This window comes from Anguilla anguilla, chromosome 18, assembly GCF_013347855.1.
Source record: "Anguilla anguilla isolate fAngAng1 chromosome 18, fAngAng1.pri, whole genome shotgun sequence".
NCBI classification, from domain to species: domain Eukaryota; kingdom Metazoa; phylum Chordata; class Actinopteri; order Anguilliformes; family Anguillidae; genus Anguilla; species Anguilla anguilla.
Genome location: NC_049218.1, coordinates 14,587,470 through 14,605,808, shown reverse-complemented (window position 1 = coordinate 14,605,808; position 18,339 = coordinate 14,587,470). Strand labels below are relative to the sequence as shown.

At 45.7% G+C, this 18,339-nt stretch overlaps 3 protein-coding genes across 9 annotated transcripts in view; 1 reads left to right on the top strand and 2 right to left on the bottom strand.

The window, feature by feature from the left end:
* Positions 1 to 4,090: 4,090 nt before the first annotated feature.
* On the bottom strand, positions 4,091 to 8,058 carry ntpcr (nucleoside-triphosphatase, cancer-related). Of its 2 annotated transcripts, none has more exons than XM_035399635.1 (6): positions 7,941 to 8,058; positions 6,734 to 6,896; positions 6,418 to 6,520; positions 5,863 to 6,015; positions 4,928 to 4,987; positions 4,091 to 4,761 (listed from the first exon to the last, which is right to left on the bottom strand). In XM_035399635.1, the coding sequence occupies exons 1-6, from the start codon at positions 7,972 to 7,974 to the stop codon at positions 4,693 to 4,695; spliced, it is 582 nt and encodes a 193-aa protein (XP_035255526.1). In that variant the 5' UTR covers positions 7,975 to 8,058; the 3' UTR covers positions 4,091 to 4,692. The 2 variants fall into 2 exon arrangements, with proteins under 2 accessions (XP_035255526.1, XP_035255527.1); XM_035399636.1 differs by lacking the exon at positions 7,941 to 8,058 and adding an exon at positions 6,979 to 7,908.
* A 492-nt stretch (positions 8,059 to 8,550) lies between these two features.
* On the bottom strand, positions 8,551 to 12,231 carry map10 (microtubule associated protein 10). The gene has a single exon (XM_035400260.1). The coding sequence runs from the start codon at positions 11,963 to 11,965 to the stop codon at positions 8,975 to 8,977; it is 2,991 nt and encodes a 996-aa protein (XP_035256151.1). The 5' UTR covers positions 11,966 to 12,231; the 3' UTR covers positions 8,551 to 8,974.
* Positions 12,232 to 12,363: 132 nt separating this feature from the next.
* The window catches only part of LOC118217981 (signal-induced proliferation-associated 1-like protein 2), a 38,517-nt gene continuing 32,541 nt past the window's right edge, over positions 12,364 to 18,339 (top strand). For 4 of the 6 annotated variants that reach the window (XM_035400255.1, XM_035400258.1, XM_035400259.1 and 1 more), the window contains exon 1: positions 13,811 to 13,992. The gene's annotated coding sequence lies outside the window, so the exon portion shown is untranslated. Of the gene's footprint in view, positions 12,507 to 13,810; positions 13,993 to 18,339 lie in introns of those variants that run through there. The other 2 variants (XM_035400257.1, XM_035400256.1) reach the window with 2 other exon arrangements.

Here is an 18,339-nt window from a genome sequence, read left to right as displayed (position 1 = left end):
ATGCTATGATCTGTCAGCAAGACCTGATTGTGTATTCACTTCATTCAATGACCAGAAGAGGAAGCTCCATAGTTTCATGTAACTTTGGAGACTTAAATATTCATTCAACTAATATAACATCGAAACATTACACAAAACATGTAAGGAAATGATTTAATTAAAATTACATATCACATTAATTATTTTTGGGAGCACTCAGGGACTTTCAGTGCTACCTGTGACCCCCTGGGGTTAATGCCACACCCTCTCTCTCCAGAAGGGGTCACACAGGCATGGCTAAAGACAAAGAGATCGTAGTCCTGACCACAGCTGGCACACAGAACCCACAGTGGCACCATGGGAACTTGGAGGACCTCTCCCCCCGTTTTTCTGCAGATGCAGGTCATAGTGGTAAGAGCCACACACCCCAGCCATGAGAGTACCATCATCATATGCGTGAGCAAGCTAGTCATCTGCCACTCTTTATCATCATAAAGCCCCAGATTCCTACAGCTCCCTGCGGCATGCGGTGAAGCAGAGGCTGTCCCAGAGACCTAAGTTTGGGGACCCCACAGTGACCGACAGTCTAGACCGTCCTAGCAACAAGCGCCGCTCACAGTCCTTCACCTCAGGTAGGCCCCGCCCCCCACCTCAACACCCCATCCTCACAGTCCTTTGCATCCGGGAAGCCCTGCCTCCCCACCCCCCTCACATTCCTTCACCTCAGGTAAGTCCTCTACCCCCCCCCCCCCCACCCCACCCCACCCCACCCCACCCCACCCCACCCCACCCCACCCCACCCCACCCCACCCCACCCCACCCCACCCCACCCCACCATCTCATTCACAGTCTGTCACCACAGGTAAGCCCTCTGCCCCCCTGCCCTAACCAAAACTGTGATGCATCACTCACTGTTGTGCAGTCATGATTTTAAGAGCCATGTGTGTCTCCTAGCTACCTACCAGAAGATCAACCCTGTACCTCTTGTCACCCGTGGGGGTGGGTCCAGCTACTCTGTCACTCTGGTCATTGGAGACGAGACCACGCCCAACAGCTGTGAGGCGCCGCGGCTGACTGGCTGGGGCCAGGAGGCTTTCCCAGACTCCCCTGGTGGGAGGAGTTATGTCAGCCTCCCCCGACCGCGAAACAAGTCTGTCTTCAGGAGGTTTTTTGGGAAGAAGGAGTGGACACATGACCTCTGATCTCCGACCTCTGAGGGGAAAAAAATGCAGCATCACTCTCATAGTTCCAGTGCTCAGAACAATTTCACTTAACTGCATATTTACAGATATCTACATTCTCCCTGCAGTCTGGTATCTGCAAAACTTGAACTGTGTTTAAGTATTTTTTTAATTAGAATCAAAGACAAAAAAGGAGTCATTGACAAATCTGCAGAAGGCTCTTGACATGAAGCAGAAGACGGCTAAATATTTTTACTGAATCATTTATGAATTTGAAATACAGTACATGTAGTCTGCCACCCAGCCTGCTGTCGCAATCAGCTATACTTTTGTTTTGCTTAACCATCTTTTTTTTCAATTTGTGGTCTGTAGTTGTGCCTCGCTGAGTCTCCAGTGCCAGGTGGAGTACTGCAACAGAGCTAGTGCTAATCAGAGGAGGCACGTCTGTCAGTGAGGAGATAGTGTGGCCTAAAGCGGGCTAAGCCCCATAGCGTTTCACCTCTGCAGTTATAATCAGTTTATTTGTGACTACAGTGTCTGGCCTTTACTGACACATAGCTGCCCATTCTCCTAATATTTATTGAATGTTTGTTTTATTAATATGTGTTGCTGTGTACTGTGCAGTTTTGATATAAAACATCATGTTTACATTACACGTAGAAGCCCAAATCTCACCTTTGTGTGGAGTGCTCTTTATGCTGCATATTTACACCACTCTGACCAATCAGATTGCATTTCTATACCACCCTGACCAATCAGGCTACATATCTAGAACAATTTGACCAATCAGCCTGCAAATCTACACTAACCAATCAGGCTGCCCGTCTACACTACACCACACATCTAAACCACTCTGATCAATCATATTTAGTCTAGTATCAGACACACTCCTTCTGCGTATGAAATAAACGGACTCTTAATTCTAGTTTAGGTTTTTAACTACTTGACATTACGTACTATAAGTCACTGATAACTAAACAGTATGTACTTCAGCGGCTTCAATCATGGAGCATGTGACACTCCAACTGCCCCAGGATATAAAGAAAATGTAGCCCTTGACATTATACCATTTCTGTGTTTTAATTTTTTAAATCTTAATTCTTCAGACTTCACCACCTTTTATCACAATATAGCTCAGCAGCATTCCAATCTGATGGCAGACCCTAGCCAGTCTTCGGTCAATGAGTAGAGCAACAGTACAAATACCACAAAACCTCATTTATATCATTTACAAGATATCATAATTTCTCCTGCAGTTTGAAACTGCTTTTTTGTTCATTATGATATTTGTAAGCGGAGTGACTGCAGAACTAACATTTTAAATAAATAACGTTGCAAAAGAAGATAGGTTCTCGGATGTTTTTCTTGGTTTACCCTGTTGGCCGAGTCCACCCCTCCTGGACCCAATTACGGAGCAGTCAGCGAGCGAATCGTCTGTGCTGCAGCGAGACGGGAGCTCAGGGGCGAAGCACTGACACACTGCTGGGATGCTGGAGGCTCAATCAGCATACTCAGCACAGACCTGTGCCTACGTGGAACATTCCAGGCCACTTCTGCATGCAACAGCCAGTGTGGATTAGAACAATAAGCACCTCAGCCACAGAGTCTCTCTTAAGAGAACGGGTGATGCGTTTCAGACATCCGAACTGCATAAACAGAATCACATCTCCTTCAAAGGGTGAGTGAAATTGTAAATCAAACACCACAATAAAATCAATTACATAAAACTTTGCTGAGATTAGAGATTACACAAATGGTAGAAAAAAATAAGCAACCAGATGATGAACAACAGCCTTAGTTGTTGTTCTTTAAAGGCAGGAGTACATCTACGGCGATGGTAAACAACCATATTCCTCTACCATCCTGTAGGTTTTCACTGCAACCCTAACAAGGCACCCCTCATTCAACAGCTAGAGATCCTGTTGAGTCACTAATTAGTAAAGTCGGGTGTGCCAAATTAGGGTTGAAATGAAAATCTACAGGACGGTAGATCTCCAGGAACAGGGTTGGTTACCATTGGTCTTCAGGATGTCTCCAGGAAATACACGCCTTTGTAACATGCAGTTACATTGCTCTGCCACTAGATGACACTACAACTACAACGATGGAACAAACACAACCTTCCACTGTGAACTCCAAACATTAAATTCCACATTTGGTCATGTTGAGCATATATGAACAAAGCTGCTATGCATTTGTCCATTTATCTACCTGGAATTTTTATTATTTATTCCAGTTCAGTGTTCTGAATGATCTGATCACAGTGCTGTTTTATGACAGGTTATGAGGGAATGATCACTGATCCGTTTGACCAGATATTAATGTGAGATCAGCTGGTGAATGCCCCCATTAGGCTGCAGTCCCACAGAGGTCATGACCTTCCTGGCAGCAAGACCAGAATGTCTGTTCTGAGGGTGTCTGTGCCGTGTGCTGTTTGTGCTCAGGGTGTCTGAGCTCAGCTGTCAGTGCTGTGTGCTGTGCTGAGGGTATCTGTGCTGTATGCTGTCTGTGCTGTGGGTGTCAGTACAGATGATGTCAGTGCTGTGTGCTGTCTCTGCTGAGGGATTCTTGGTACTGGCAGGTGCCCTACAGATAAACTGCACGGCTCTAATCTGTCCTCTCTGCCGGTTCAAATGAACATAAACATTTTTCCGCGTGTTGGCCTGATTCCATCAAAAGAGCGCTAATGTGCTAGCGTGCTATCATCAGGCCGTTCAGAATCGCAGTCATCCACTCTCACCATACAGTTCAAATTAAGTGAATATGAGCCGCTATGGAAAGCCCTTTTAAGAGGTCCATTACCCGTGACTGTGACTTGCTAAAATAAATCAAAATAAATGTACACAAATGGAATAGTTTCGACCGCAAATATACTGAAAAATAAAGTAAAGTAAAATAAATCTTTCCTGCTGAGAAACAGTAAGCGAGCCTTAACAGATTCAACATTTTATTTTCAACCACTGCTATATGCCACAGTATAGTCTGAATAAACCTGTAGTTGCAATATTTCAGGACAGGGGAAAAAAAAAAAAAAACCACAGAAAAACACATCACCGACTAATGTGTCCCTGCAAAATATAACCTGTCATTTATGTTCCCAAAGCAGATTTATTTACAATAATTTGTGCAATAAGACAAGCCGCCAAGGGCCTGTCGGCATTGTTAGCGGCTTTTAAACACGGATTCTTTTCACACCGCATGAGCCCGGAGTCCTAATCTGTGCACGGAACACTGCGCTGACCTCCCGCCCCGCGCTCCTCAGTGGAGCTGCGCCAGACGCAGCCCCCTGCGCAGTCTCAAATTAGCCTAAATGTTCCAGGGGCTGGCCCTCGGCGAAAGCGCAGATTACAAACTCGTGACTGACATCACAAAGCCGGCACGTTAACCCCGCTCCTCCACTGTGGCAGCGACGCTCCTCCTGCTGCTAACCAGGAGGGGCGAGTTAAACAGGAGGCACTGGGGCATTAAACAGGGGGTATTATCTGGCCGTGCGTTCACACACGCCAAGCTCATTCCTCCTGTGCTAAGGTGCTTATTTTACGCACTCTTGCACTGCAGCAACGACGTCCTGCAGAATAACGTCTCTGTTGTCCTTGGTAACCTGGAGGGGAAAACAAAAAGAAGCAGAAATTGTACAATAGTTGCTGTATGTGAGGGTGTGTGTAGATGCTGAAGTTTAGGGTGTGTGTAGATTCTGTATGTGCAGATGCTGAATAATGGAGTGGGTATACATGCTGAATGTTTGGGTGTGTGTAGAGGGGACTTACGGTGAACACCTTCACATCTCTCCTACTGCGAACCTCCTCAACAAGTCCCAAAGGCTTGCCCTTAGGAAAGGAACATGATTGACTGTTAGAAACACATTCAGACCATCCATTTCAAATGCTATGAATTACCTGAAGTAATCTTTAAACTTTAGATTAATCTTTCATTTAAGCAAAAAATAATTTACCGAAAAGGGTAATTGTGAACATTTTTTTAGGCAGCATGACCCTGAATATTTTACTTTCGAGAGCTCACCTTCAGTGCACATTTTCATGGTTATTCAACAACATCTCAGGGCTCTCAAATTAAAACATAAGACCCAATTGCGTGCAAAGGAAATGATGTACTCTTGAAAGTTCAAAAGCGAAATGCGTATTCCCTAAAGCAGATACAGTGATAGAACACTCACACCACTTAATGCTCCCAAACGACCACTTTTCTCAAAATGATTACATCCAGATGACTGTTCAGAAGACACTCATCAAGCAAAAGCAGTACCCCATACATGTTAAGTATGGGATCAGGAGCTCTTAAACTCTTAAACACTTAAGCCTTGCAGACTACATTAGACTAGCGTCTCACTAGTACTGTTACATTGGGGATAGGGATGGTCATTAGCCTAGCATCCCACTAGCAGTGTTACCATAGGGATGGGGATGGTCATTAGCCTAGCATCCCACTAGCACTGTTACCTTAGGGATGGGGATGGTCATTAGCCTAGCATCCCACTAGCACTGTTACCTTAGGGATGGGGATGGTCATTAGCCTAGCATCCCACTAGCACTGTTACCTTAGGGATGGGGATGGTCATTAGCCTAGCATCCCACTAGCAGTGTTACCATAGGGATGGGGATGGTCATTAGCCTAGCATCCCACTAGCACTGTTACCTTAGGGATGGGGATGGTCATTAGCCTAGCATCCCACTAGCACTGTTACCTTTGGGATGGGGATGGTCCCCAGAATGGAGCAGCCGTTGCCATCCAGAGCCTGCCTCACTGCTCGCACAAATGACTGGCTGAAGAGCTCCATCTTCCCAATCTCATCGATCACAAACACAGGCCTCTTTCCCCTGCCCACTGCCACGCCCACCTGGAGGGTGGGGCAGTGTTGAGAGAACACTTAGAACACAGAAAACCGCCTGACACCCACACACAGGACAGCACCAAACACAAACAACATTGTATTAGACACACACACACCCACACATGCACAGAACACTGCCTGACACACACACACACAGGACAGCAATTGACACACACACACACACATCAGACAGACTAATATGCAGACAATCACATTTTACTGCACTGAAACCGTGGAGCTAATTACATTTCCTTGCATTGAAACCCGGCAGCCAATCACATTTCCCTGCATTGAAACGCTGCAGCCAATCGCAGTTCCCTGCACTGAAAGCTTGGAGCCAATCACATTTCCCTGCACTTAAACACTGGACCCAGTTACATTTCACAGTGATACGCTGTGAGAACTTACATTTCTGAACAGAGGGAGTGCCAGGTTTTCAAACGATAGCAGATCGACGACATACTGGCCCACCCTGTACTCCCGCCTCCCAGAAGAATGACCCGAGGATTCCCTGAGGATGTGAGCAGGAGGACTATTACAGATCACCATACCAATATGCTGTACCCAGCCACACAAATCAACAGCAAATCTAGTAAGGAAATGGAGGTGCGGGGCTCTGTTTCTACGACACAAATGCGCCTACAGCTGTGACTGGTCATTACAAATGGGGGAATAAAAGTAAATATTCCAATAACTGATTATTAAAAAGAGAAAAGCAAAGTACCCGACTCTTGACAGATGGCCCCTTTTCCCTGACAGGGTCACCACATCGAACCCGACTCTCCTCCCACCTTCCCGTACCTCCTCCGTGTAAAACCCGTCCAGGGTCTCACCAGACCCGGTCAGTGCCTCACATGCTTTCCGCACCAGAGTGGTCTTCCCCACACCTGAGAAGACAGCGGTTAGGCCTCCTTCATTCAAGGCCTTGCTTCACTTTTATTAAATTCAGTTCACATTCAAAATACAAACCGGAGGTCCTGCCTGCGATCAGCTTAGACATGGGACGCGTGAATAAAACTAAAACGCTGCTACAAGCTAAAATGAGCAGAAAAGGGCGTTAAAATAACAGAAAGCAGGGGGTCACTGACTCTAAATGTGATTATAATCCATGAGCATTGTGACTGGAATCTCACTGGAAAAGACTGACTGTGACCTCATCAGACAAGAAAGCAATGTGACAAAAGCCTCTGACATCAGACTTCCCACAGGGCAACTTGCTGAATTCACAGAAGCACTGACCTTAGATGAGTGACTCCCCGCAGGTGCGAGAACGTGCAGAAATGGCTGTGATTGCAGGACTAACAGAGGTTCATCTCTGACTGTCTGAATAGACTCCAATTAGATATCAAACTGTGGGACTGAAAAGCCATCTAATCCCAGGCATATATAGCTGACCTTGAGTATAATTACAAACTTGTATTCAGGAAAAGAGATTTTTAATATTTAGAAAACACAAGTCATGTATTTGTATTTCTTTACTGGTTAAAATGCCTTTCCGTACAATGTGATACACGGGAAAGCACTTATACTAGCGCGACTAATTATATAGTTTCTTGCATGCAAAATCGTGTAAGTACCCACCTAACCAGCTAAACAGCTACTGCAACGCACGGACAAACAATCGTAGCTAACATGCAAGGCGGTTAAATTAATTATGAATAAATGAGATTTCACTCAACTGCAGCTCATCTCGGGAAAATGTACTTAACTTTCACGCTAAACAGGGTCGCATCGAGGCTGGAATTAGCTAGTCAACTAAAATATAGTTAGCAATCTAGCTAGCTACACGTTGCAAGCAAGCAATTGTAGGTTAGTTACGTTACAAGTTGTGTTAGGGTTCGGCTGGGTATAGCCACTAGGCTAACTGCACTGGATTCACGAATGTAACAGCCCACTACGGACATTTTAATACCTCCAGAGTTTATACTTACCAGGAGGTCCTGTCAGAAATATATGTTTGTACATGCTGTAGTCCCTTTTTATCTACTGTGCAAGTTAGAAGCACACCACGCGCGTGCGCCGGCTCAGTACGTAAGAAATGCTCGCGCCTGTAATTCCAAATGTTTCCACACGAGGCGCGCCCAAGACATGCAATTTAACATTCTTGACCTCAGAAGCTTGTTTTTTGGATACATTTACATTTATAATATCGACTGCAGTCCCTTCCTTTTAATTTACACATCAATTCACAATAAATATTACAGGAGAGGCTGATGAGAGATACTAGTCGGTCTGCAGTAGATTGAAAACACTGACTCTGGGTGGAAATGCTACTCACCTTCTACCCACGTCTGCTCTCAACTTTCAGCTCAACACGCACAGCAATAAGCCTCTATCACTACCTTACATATAGAAAGCTAAAGGAGCCTACCTTACATTCAGAAGGCTAAATCAATCTATATTGTTACCTTACAACATACAACGACTACGTATTATGCTGCTGTATGCATGTTTGAATGTTGTGTGATGTACTTTACTTATTTCATTGATTTTCCCATTAAACTGCAATGTTGTGATGTAAATTATTTCAAGAGTCAGAAATCATCTGTTATGTTTTTATTTGAATCACCATTTGAAAAATATGGTACACACATTATTACTATTTATAGATATTTGGATTCAGAATATGAACACTTCAGTGGACACAGTTCCTAATAAAAGAATTTTCCTCAGTATCCAATAAATAAAATTTAAAAAATTACACCTTTTTGAATTGCATGTTTTGTAGTGTGATTATTGTAAACTGCAATGTGTTTTTATTTAAAAAATGCAACTGATAACTTAGAACTGCAAATCTAATAATTGTACCACGCACTGCAGATTCCACTGGTTTTATTTTCTCCTGCTGCGTGTAAATCCTCAAAATGGAGTCCAGCATATGCAGTTATCAGGAGTTAACGCATGTACGAGTTGGAAGGATGACAGATGACAGAATAAGTACAAGCATGAAAAGACACTATAGTGCTCACAGCGTGTACCCTGGGAGCTTACTTAGCACCAGCTCTGAGATGTGATGGCATTTATTACTGAACCCTAAGGACCCAAGTTCATCCCTCGTTTCTCCTTCGTTTTCGGGAGGAGGGGAGACGACGGAGTCGAGCTCAGAGTCATTAGAGAGTAAACGTGAGTCCGCAGGAAAGGCTTGGGGTGACGGGCTGTTTTCGAAGCGCTCGGACAGCTGGACCCCAGATCCTCCGGACTCTTGGGAGACGGAGGGTCCCCCGGCGGCCCCGCCCGCTGCTCCAGACCCACGATGCCTGGCGGGACCGGAGCAGGCCAAGGCAGACACACGCTCGCTGTCTCCCGAGGAGATGCTGATGGCTGAGGCCCGGGTGCGAGGTCTGATGATGTGAGTGCCTTTGAGAGAGCGCTGGGGAGAGCCTCTCGACTTAACCGGGAAAGTCAGGGCCGGCCGGCCGCTCGCCTGGGAAGCGCTGTCGGAGTCCGAGGCCTGTGGTCTACGGCGTTCCTGGGAAGCGCTGTCGGAGTCCGAGGCCTGTGGTCTACGGCGTTCCTGGGAAGCGGTGTCGGAGTCCGAGGCCTGTGGTCTACGGCGTTCCTGGGAAGCGCTGTCGGAGTCCGAGGCCTGTGGCCTACGGCGTTCCTGGGAAGCACTGTCGGAATCTGAGGCCTGTGGTCTACGGCGCTCCTGGGAAGCGCTGTCGGAGTCCAAGGTCTGTGGTCTACGGCGTTCTTGGGAAGCACTGTCAGAATCTGAGGCCTGTGGCCTACGATGTTCCTGGGAAGCGCTGTCGGAGTCCGAGGCCTGTAGCCTACGGCGTTCTTGGGAAGCGCTGTTGATGCCCGAGGCCTGCTTGCTGACCCTGCCCGAGGCTGGCTCCGGGCTCCCAGGGAGGTCTGGGGAGAAGCCCTCCGTGGGCTCCGGGCTGGTGAAATCGTCCAGGTACTCACCGGGATCGGGGGAACCCCTGCAGGAATCTGAGCGGAGTGCCGCGGGGCTGCGGAATCCAGGGTTATTCAACGGGAGCCAGGGGTCGCTGGTGTCGCTCGGGGCCCCGCCTCCATCGCTGCGGTCTGAGTATTGGCTCAGCGCGCTGGGGATGCGGACCTGCACGGTCCGGTTCTGACCCAGGCCTGGGCTTCCTTCTGCAGCGGGTCTGGAAACGTGGTCATAGGGAGGACTGAAGTGCACGGCGCTGCCGTTTTCACTTTGACCCGTCCGGCGGCCCCCGCCTCTTTTGCTCGCTCTGGGCTGCAATGGTGGTGTTCCTGTCTGGGCAGAGTCGAGGTCCACGCTGCTAACCAGCGTCTGCACGTTCTCGTCCAGATTCGCAGTCCAGTCCAGAGCCTGGCCCCTGGGGGAGCTGGTTAGCTTCTGCCCTGATTTAGCGGTGCTGGGCCAATGGCGCCTCCCACTGGCCTGTTTCAGTATCGAGGCCCGACTTCCCCACAGCTGCTCTCTGCGCTCCTGCTCCCTCAGCACGTCAGGGTTGTGCTGCTGCAGCCTGAGCCGCACGGTTTTGGTCAGACGGTGCACCAATTTCCTCTTCGGAGGAGATTTCGGGGCCTCCTTCCCAGGCCTTAGGCTCTGCCTCTGCGCTTTGCCCAGGTGTTTCGGCGGGGCGAGTGGGGGGGCTGCTGAATTCACCTGGCTGCGTTTGAGCCGGGGGCTGGGTGACCTGCTGCCCCAGGATGTCGGTGATGCGCAGGAGCTGCGGGGCTGCGGTGTGGGGGTATGTGGCACTGGCTGGCGCTGCCAGGCGAGCCCCGCGGGCGCAGGAAAAGGAAGCTCCTGAGCCTGGCCATTTAACTGGGACAGCTCCTGCAGGAGCGCGCTCAATAAAGGCAGCCGTCTCAGAGCCTCCCCCAGGAGAGCGGGAGGTGCCTGGGACTGCTCCGTAGCTCTGCTCCTCCGCGCCTCCCCTGAGGGACCTACGCTCCTCCTCTCGGCAGGGAGATCCAGCTCCTCGTCTTCTGCATGGAGATCTTCAACTCTGAGTGCTTCCATCGCCACGTCCACCGGCCTGTATCTGTCTGCGTCCGCCTCTTCCCGTCTCCCCTCTGAGCAGCTGTAGTACAGAGGAGGGGGGCAGTACACATTGAGGTTCCCCTCCCTATCAAAGTCCATTTGCTCCACTTCAATTCTCTTCACTTGCCTTCTTGCCGGTTCAGTTTGCGTTCCCATCGATACAGCGGGGGCCCGTTTTGCCTCCGTCTCTGACACCACAACGTCGGTTTGCTGTCCGTCTAACTCAATGTTCTGATAAAGTACATTAGAGGAGTCGGGTTGCAGAATGCCTTCGCCTCTGTATGTTTTGGTTTCTGGGACACTATCAGATGGTTTCAAGGGTTGTTTAACAGGAGTTTTACCTGAACCAAAATGCAAAACCCTACTTTCAGGAATGTGTGGTATCAGACTCGCTCCCAAACTTAAAAGTTTGTATCCCAAAGAAATGCAGCCTATTTTTTCGCCCATCAGATTATATATGCCAAATAATCCCTTTTCTCCCTGCGCAGATGGGGTGCAAATGCCAAGCTGCTTGACGTCCGTTTTGATTACGTCGATAATTTTCGCAAGAGAGACCATGGAGCTTCCCATCAATTTGGGAATTTCGTTTCTTGAATCCAAAACCATAACATAGAGAGGCACATTAGAGAGATGCGTATGAAGTAAATCCAAGTTCATTTTAAACAGACACGATTTGCCTTTCCTGAATCGGTATTCCATGCTGCGATTCATATGTTGCTGAAGTGAAGCATCGTGTTTTGAAATGTGGGTCGCCGTGTTTTCTTTTTCACTGTCCGAGTCCTCCTGGTGCCGAGAATCGTCCTGCTCCCCTCGGTAAATGAGCAAAGTAGGGAAATCCAAGAGGCGGACCCCTACTGCTGGCTCAAACCCTCTCTTCACTAAACCAGGTTTGTGGATTCGTATATATTCCACCAACACCTCAAACGAAAAAAGAGTTTCCGAAGCATACGTTTCACCATCAGCCATGTTTGGTTAACGTTAGCTTTGGCTAGTTACATGAAATTATGCACAGTAACTGTTCAAATGTAGTGTGGTAGTCGGCTTTACATATATATTTTCGACCAAATAAAATTATTGCTCAGACAAAATTATAATACAACAGGATAGCAAATTATGAACTGCACGTTAGTTAATATATAACTTCTCTTACTAGTTTACTGTCTTACTAGCATCAAATCCGTTGACACTCCAAGCTAAGCTCCAAGGATACAAACTGTCGCGGGTTTTTAGCGTAAGCAACGCGTCTGCAGAGTGCTCTGGGAGCCGTAGTTTGGCCAACTTTGGAAGTTGTTATGTGAAGGTTGCTCGTACAGATGAAGTACGTGGGGAAAATATGTGAATCCTCTTTATTGTATGAACTAAAGCGGAGTTTGTTGCCGTCGTCTAGTCTTCACGCATCCAGCAGGTAGCCTACATTGTTGATGTGTTCAGATGTCTACAACAGGACAATAATGTGGAGGCAACCCGTTTGAATTTGACTGTTGCGGGTCTTCTTCAGGCAAATATGGTGAGTATAAAAAACGTATCCAGACTACTATTTTACTGTGTTGGAGTGGTCTGAGCGACAACGCTGTATGGAAAGAGGTCTACGTGTTCGAACTAAAGGTGGGAACGTGGGATGTTCTATCCCAGATGCTTATTTTAAAAGCAAATAATGTTCAAGATACCTACATGAGAAATGCATTTGTATCACTACACACACACACACACACACACACACACACACACATATATATATATACATATATATATATATATACACAATGGTAAATGGACTACATTTATATAGCCTAGCGCTTTTATCCAAAGCGCTTTACAATTGATGCCTCTCATTCACCCAGAAGCGTTCCCATTAATTTAGAAAAATCTAATGCATTCAATTTAAGTAATTCTACCTCTGAGGTCAATGAGGGGTCTCTCGTGCAAAACCTTGATCCTATGGATAGATCTGCTGTGAAACGCATTATATAGGCATAGCACATCCTTTATTAATCCCTCAGGGTAAACAACTGTTTAACATTTCAATTCAACATGCACGCTAGGTCTTAACAAGACGTATGAAGCCAGATATGTATACTGGTTATACTGCTGCTGAATGTGATTATATAGGTGTATAATTAAATTGTTTGACTCTTTCATGCCAATGGTCTCTCTGACCCGACCTCAGTAGTCTGAGACTAAAAATAGCGTGACATTTTCATACAGAGCTATGGCATTTTATTTGAGATAACGGGATTATCGCTAGAACATAGCACGAATTTGTCTTAAAGAAAAATATATTCTAAAGGAAAGCACAATTGTCCACAGCCTAATAAAATTATTACATTCTGCGTCCAATCCAATGATTTAGACAAACCAGTCAGATGTAAATCATATCCCATTTGTTACTAATGGAGGTGCCATATTTTATATAGGACTGTTTTCTTAAACCCTCCAGTTGGTGCCACTAGCAGTCCAGGTTTGCTGCTATGACTTCAGTAGCAACGTTATTTAACTTGTGACCCGGCTGATGAAGCTGCAAAGATTTCAACGCAAATTCCGGCGGAGGTTCCCATATTCGTCTACACGAAATTACTGGTTTAATTTTTACATGGTTAGTTTTTGCAAAGCAGCATATTGATTGCGCTGCCCTCGATTCGACGTGATGGAACTTGACCCAGTGGAGTGCAAAATGTTAAGCCTGTGCAATGATTGACTGCTCAGCACACGAATGAGTAAGGATGCTATGTGAAGTTCTACAGCCTCTCAGCCAATCAGCTCATGAGATAGGCGAATCCCGATCACTGGGGCTGTCAGCTGGAGCGGTACTCAGAATGGCTTTAGTTGGATGCTGGATTTTCACGGCGGAGTTGCGAGTGCATGGGCGGCTCACTTCTCTGTCGAGAGTCAAGAAGGGCTGTCCGGAAAACAGGTTCACCAACTAGGAGGCAATCTGTCATAAATAGCTATTTTTCGGAATATTGTTATGGGATTTTCTATGGCCAGCATTGGGGGTAAGATCACGAATGCGTTCAATTTTAGGCAATTTCTGCGTACAATTACAGGTAGTTGAAGAACCAATGTTAGGACCGCAAGTTTATAGGTAGACAGCCAGATAAGTTTTGTTGGTAGCTAGCTAAGGATAGCTTTGTAGCACGTTCTGTGCATAGTAATACGTTTCCCAAACTACAAAAAACAACAAAGGCGTTTGTAATTTATATGCAGTGGACATGGATTTACCCCGCAAGTTAACTAACGTTACATGATCATGGACACACAAAACAATTTGTTGCCTGAAAGTTATCGTACAATTTTGGTTTGTTAAATACTTGCAGTTTAACTAGCATGGTCGCAGTCTTGGGTTTGCGGTTTGATAACGAAGTTATAGAGCTTGTTAAGCTTTCAGTTACCTCGAGCCGAGAAGTCAATCATTTAACCGCTTGTTAATTCTCACACAGTGAGCATACTCAAAGTAGTGACATTTGCTATTCAGTTTCGTTGTTATTCGTGCATATTTCTCTCTCGCCAGTCGGCTTGTCTTAGTTTATTGATGGTAGTGAAGATGGACTAAATAAATTGCGGCTAAGGTACGACTGGAAGACTTGTGAGATGAATGGCAAATAAACATACTGGTCGACGGCTCACATTTTTGACGCTGATAAAGTATAGCTTCATTTGATCGCTCGGAACTGGTAGCTTTAGTTTGCAGGATGGGGACCCGTCAGTTATGCCGGTGATGATAACGTTCCATTACGATAATGCACGAGTTTTGACGTGTTAGATCAGGCTGGCTGATTTATTTTAGCTGAGGCTTTAGCTTGGCCACCAGGGGCATATCATTTAGCATAAAAAATCTACCTGTGGAAAGTGAGTATTGTTATCATAGCCCTTAATATTAATATACGACTGCTTCAGCTTGCGAGACGCCTCAGTTCTCTGGAAAAAAAAATACCACTGTAAGACTCAGTTCAAGCGTGCTCTGTCTGATGCATTCAGAACAAAGAAATATGCAATAGCTGGTTGATAAACTGCCTCACATGGGTGCATTTTTACTTATTGTCTTCATATTGACAGCTTTGTTCGGTGAAAGGCATTGCAAGCCACGCCATTTTAAGCAAGGTTAATTTAGAGGATCGACTGCACAGTTGGTTCCAGCGGTGAATGAGGAGGTGTGAACACATGGACTGGGTGTTAAAGCCTTTCATCCTTTTGATCTGTGCCTTTTGCCTCCTCGTGAAATCTTTTTCCCAGCGCGGGATCCACGAAGTGCTAGTTTTCGCGTGCTGCGATTCTAGCCACTGTCTAGTGATAGTTTCTTTGTGACAATGTCAAAGATTAATGGGGGCCTCGTGGGTAAACCCTGTAAAATCTTTGAAGCGACGACAATGAACGGGTACCTGAAATATTGCCATATTGTGATGTGCCGTACCTGATCGTTTCAATGTAACTGAAATCTATTATGTAATTTGAAATACCATACAAAAGAACGCTGTTAATTATTTTATTTTCTGAAAACCAAATACTGAGCCAATAGACAGTAAGTGTCCTTGACTCCAAAATTATTGTCAAAGGAATTCATCGGGGCCTGGAAGGTCCAGTGTGCCACAAAGTTAGTAATTGTTTCAATATTGCTACTAGTGCCAACCCATTTGCTTTGACGCTGTATAATGACATAATTAGTCATGCCTGGTGAAAATTAAGTGGCCATATGGAAGTAGTGTCTGCCAACATTCAAGCAGATTGGGTGACCTGCAGGTACTCTTGTCTTTTGATGTTTTTTTTTTTTTGGGGGGGGGGGGGGTGAATATAAAATGTCCCTTGGGATATTTTAAAGGCTTGCGTAACTGGCTGACATATTCATTAATGTGAAACTGAGATCTTGCTTATAAATATTTATTTCAGCCAATGCATTGCTTGATTATAAAATGAATGATATTTCAGGATTTGAAAAGTAAGTATGACATTTTTAAATAGGGATCAAATACTAATTAAAAATACATTTATTGGTCTGTGATATCAAAAGCAAATTTAAGCTTAGTACAGAAAGCTTACTACGTTGAGACTAAATCTACGCATGCAAAAGCCATTTATTGTTGAGTCACAATAAGCCTCTCCACAAAGCTGTTTTTTTAAAGAGGATGGGCTGTGTAAATGTAGCTTTTCTGACAGCTCATCGTTCGTACTACTCCAGTGTTTGTGATGGACACACCGCCCTATCTTTGGTTTATGCAGTACACTTTCATGGTACGTGGTTTTCGTTGTTTTCTCTCTGTATGGACACCTCTTCAGTAAAGCAATGAGCCTGTGCTTGGCATGTTGTGCTGTATTATTTCCAATGGTGTGGATGGTAATAATCCCTCAAGTGAATTTACAGAAACAATGGACAGCGTGCCTAATCCCTAATATGTTAAGAAGGGGTGCAGCTGCATGGGAATTAAGCTTGGCTGTGTGTAATGCTGCTCCACAGACAAAAGAAGTTGGCGCGATATGCAGCCGTTTGTCCCTTTATGCTTGATATGGGCGGTGAATGAACGTAACGCAAAGGAAGGTCCACTCTGTTAGCCTGGAGGAGTGTGTTTGGAGAGCCCGCTTCGTCTGTGCATCCTGAATTAGCCCGGCTCTCTTTGTCCCGATGTAGCTGATTGAAAGCCCGCACACGTGACTGTGCTGGCCTTACTGTGCTTGTCCTCGGCTGTCTTTTGTCTGGTTTTGTGGAAGAGAGCACAGGTCCCGAACTTTACTGTCCTGTCTTACTGCTACTGTAGTCTGGAGGTCTATATTTACAGGTTTAACAGTGTGGTCTGCTGGTCTATATTCACAGGTTTAACAGTGTGGTCTGCTGGTCTATATTCACAGGTTTAACAGTGTTGTCTGCTGGTCTATATTTACAGGTTTAACAGTGTAGTCTGCTGGTCTATATTTACAGGTTTAACAGTGTAGTCTCCTGGTCTATATTTACAGGTTTAACAGTGTAGTCTGCAGGTCTATATTCACAGGTTTAACAGTGTAGTCTGCTGGTCTATATTTACAGGTTTAACAGTGTAGTCTCCTGGTCTGTATAGGCAGAGTATCCTTGCTGGGTTTATTTTGCTATATGCCACACAGGGTTGTTAAATGATGGAGTAATGTTAGCCTTTGTGCCACCCTGGGAGCATTAGTCTCAGCTGTGAATGTTATCCATCTTGTTGAGGGAGAGCGTCGGAGAGCATTCAAAATCACCAGCTGTCTCTAGCAATCTGTCCAGCTCTTTCTCCAGCCTTACTGCAGGTTTTTTTTAACTAAATAAACACTCATCTTGTGGTTCTACAGGAAGCAGCTTGTCAGAAACAGCTGCTGGAATATGGATTTGCCCATTGATAGTGTTTCCGTATCTCCTACCAGTCCTCCTCATAAACTTGTTACAAGTTTTGGAACCTGATACTCAGTGCTGTTACAGCAAAAATAAATAAAATAAAACATGAATAAGCATAAACGGAATTGCAGGCCTCAATCCTAGTTGGTGTAATTATCATGACTAAGCATATGACCTGCTATGTCTGAGCCATAAGCCAATGTGGGTGTGTAACATTAATTGCACACCTGTTTCAACTTTAATCATTATTTTCATAAGGAGCTGGTATGGATTTTATTAGCAGTGGCAAATCAGGACATTTTGCCTAGTTTTCTAGAGACATTATTATGATGATAGATCATTTTTGTGTGTGAGTGAGTCAAGAGTCGCATGTTAAAAGTGTTTGTGTGTGTGAGTAAAGAGTAACGTGTAGAAGGGGTGTGTGTGTGTGTGTGGGGGTGAAGAGTAATGTGTTGAAGGTGTGTGTGTGGGTCGGTGAAGAGTAATGTGTTGAAGGTGAGTGTGTGAGTGAGAGTGAAGAGTAATGTGTTGAAGATGTGTGTGTGTGTGAGTGAAGAGTAATGTGTTGAAGATGTGTGTCTGAGTGTGTGTGTGTGTGTGTGTGAAGAGTAACATGTTGATGGTATTTGTGAAGAGTAACTGTTGAAGGGTTATGTGTGCGTGTATGTGTGTGTCAGCCTGTTGGAGCCAAGTGAGGTCAAACTAAAGACAACAGAAGCAAATGGTCCAGCCCTGAGCACTTAGCAGTGCGACCCGGCCCCCCTCAGGTAGAGACGGGCAGTCAGCGTGCTGCAGCTCCTGAGAACAGCACCCTGTGGTCTGCAGTGTCAGGGTTATTGTAGCACTGTGATGTGAGGGGTCCTGAAAGTGATGTCATTTCTTCTCTGGAGGCCTCTGTGGTTCAGTAGAGCTGCTGAGAGCTCAAGTTTGTGCTGCCTGGGTCTTAACTGGGCGGCAGTGTGAGGAACCAGTCTTGTCACCTAAAGGTCGCAGGTTATCTCTGGATAAG

Bases quoted from the DNA above. Each gene is read 5' to 3' on its own strand.
- ntpcr (XM_035399635.1), bottom strand. From the start codon at position 7,974: ATGTACAAACATATATTTCTGACAGGACCTCCTG. The intron at 6,521-6,733 runs GTACTTTGCTTT...TCACATCCTCAG, and splicing joins GGCCATCTGTCAAGAGTCGG to GGAATCCTCGGGTCATTCTT. The intron at 6,016-6,417 runs GTAAGTTCTCAC...CCCACCCTCCAG, and splicing joins CACTCCCTCTGTTCAGAAAT to GTGGGCGTGGCAGTGGGCAG.
- map10 (XM_035400260.1), bottom strand. From the start codon at position 11,965: ATGGCTGATGGTGAAACGTATGCTTCGGAAACTCTTTTTTCGTTTGAG.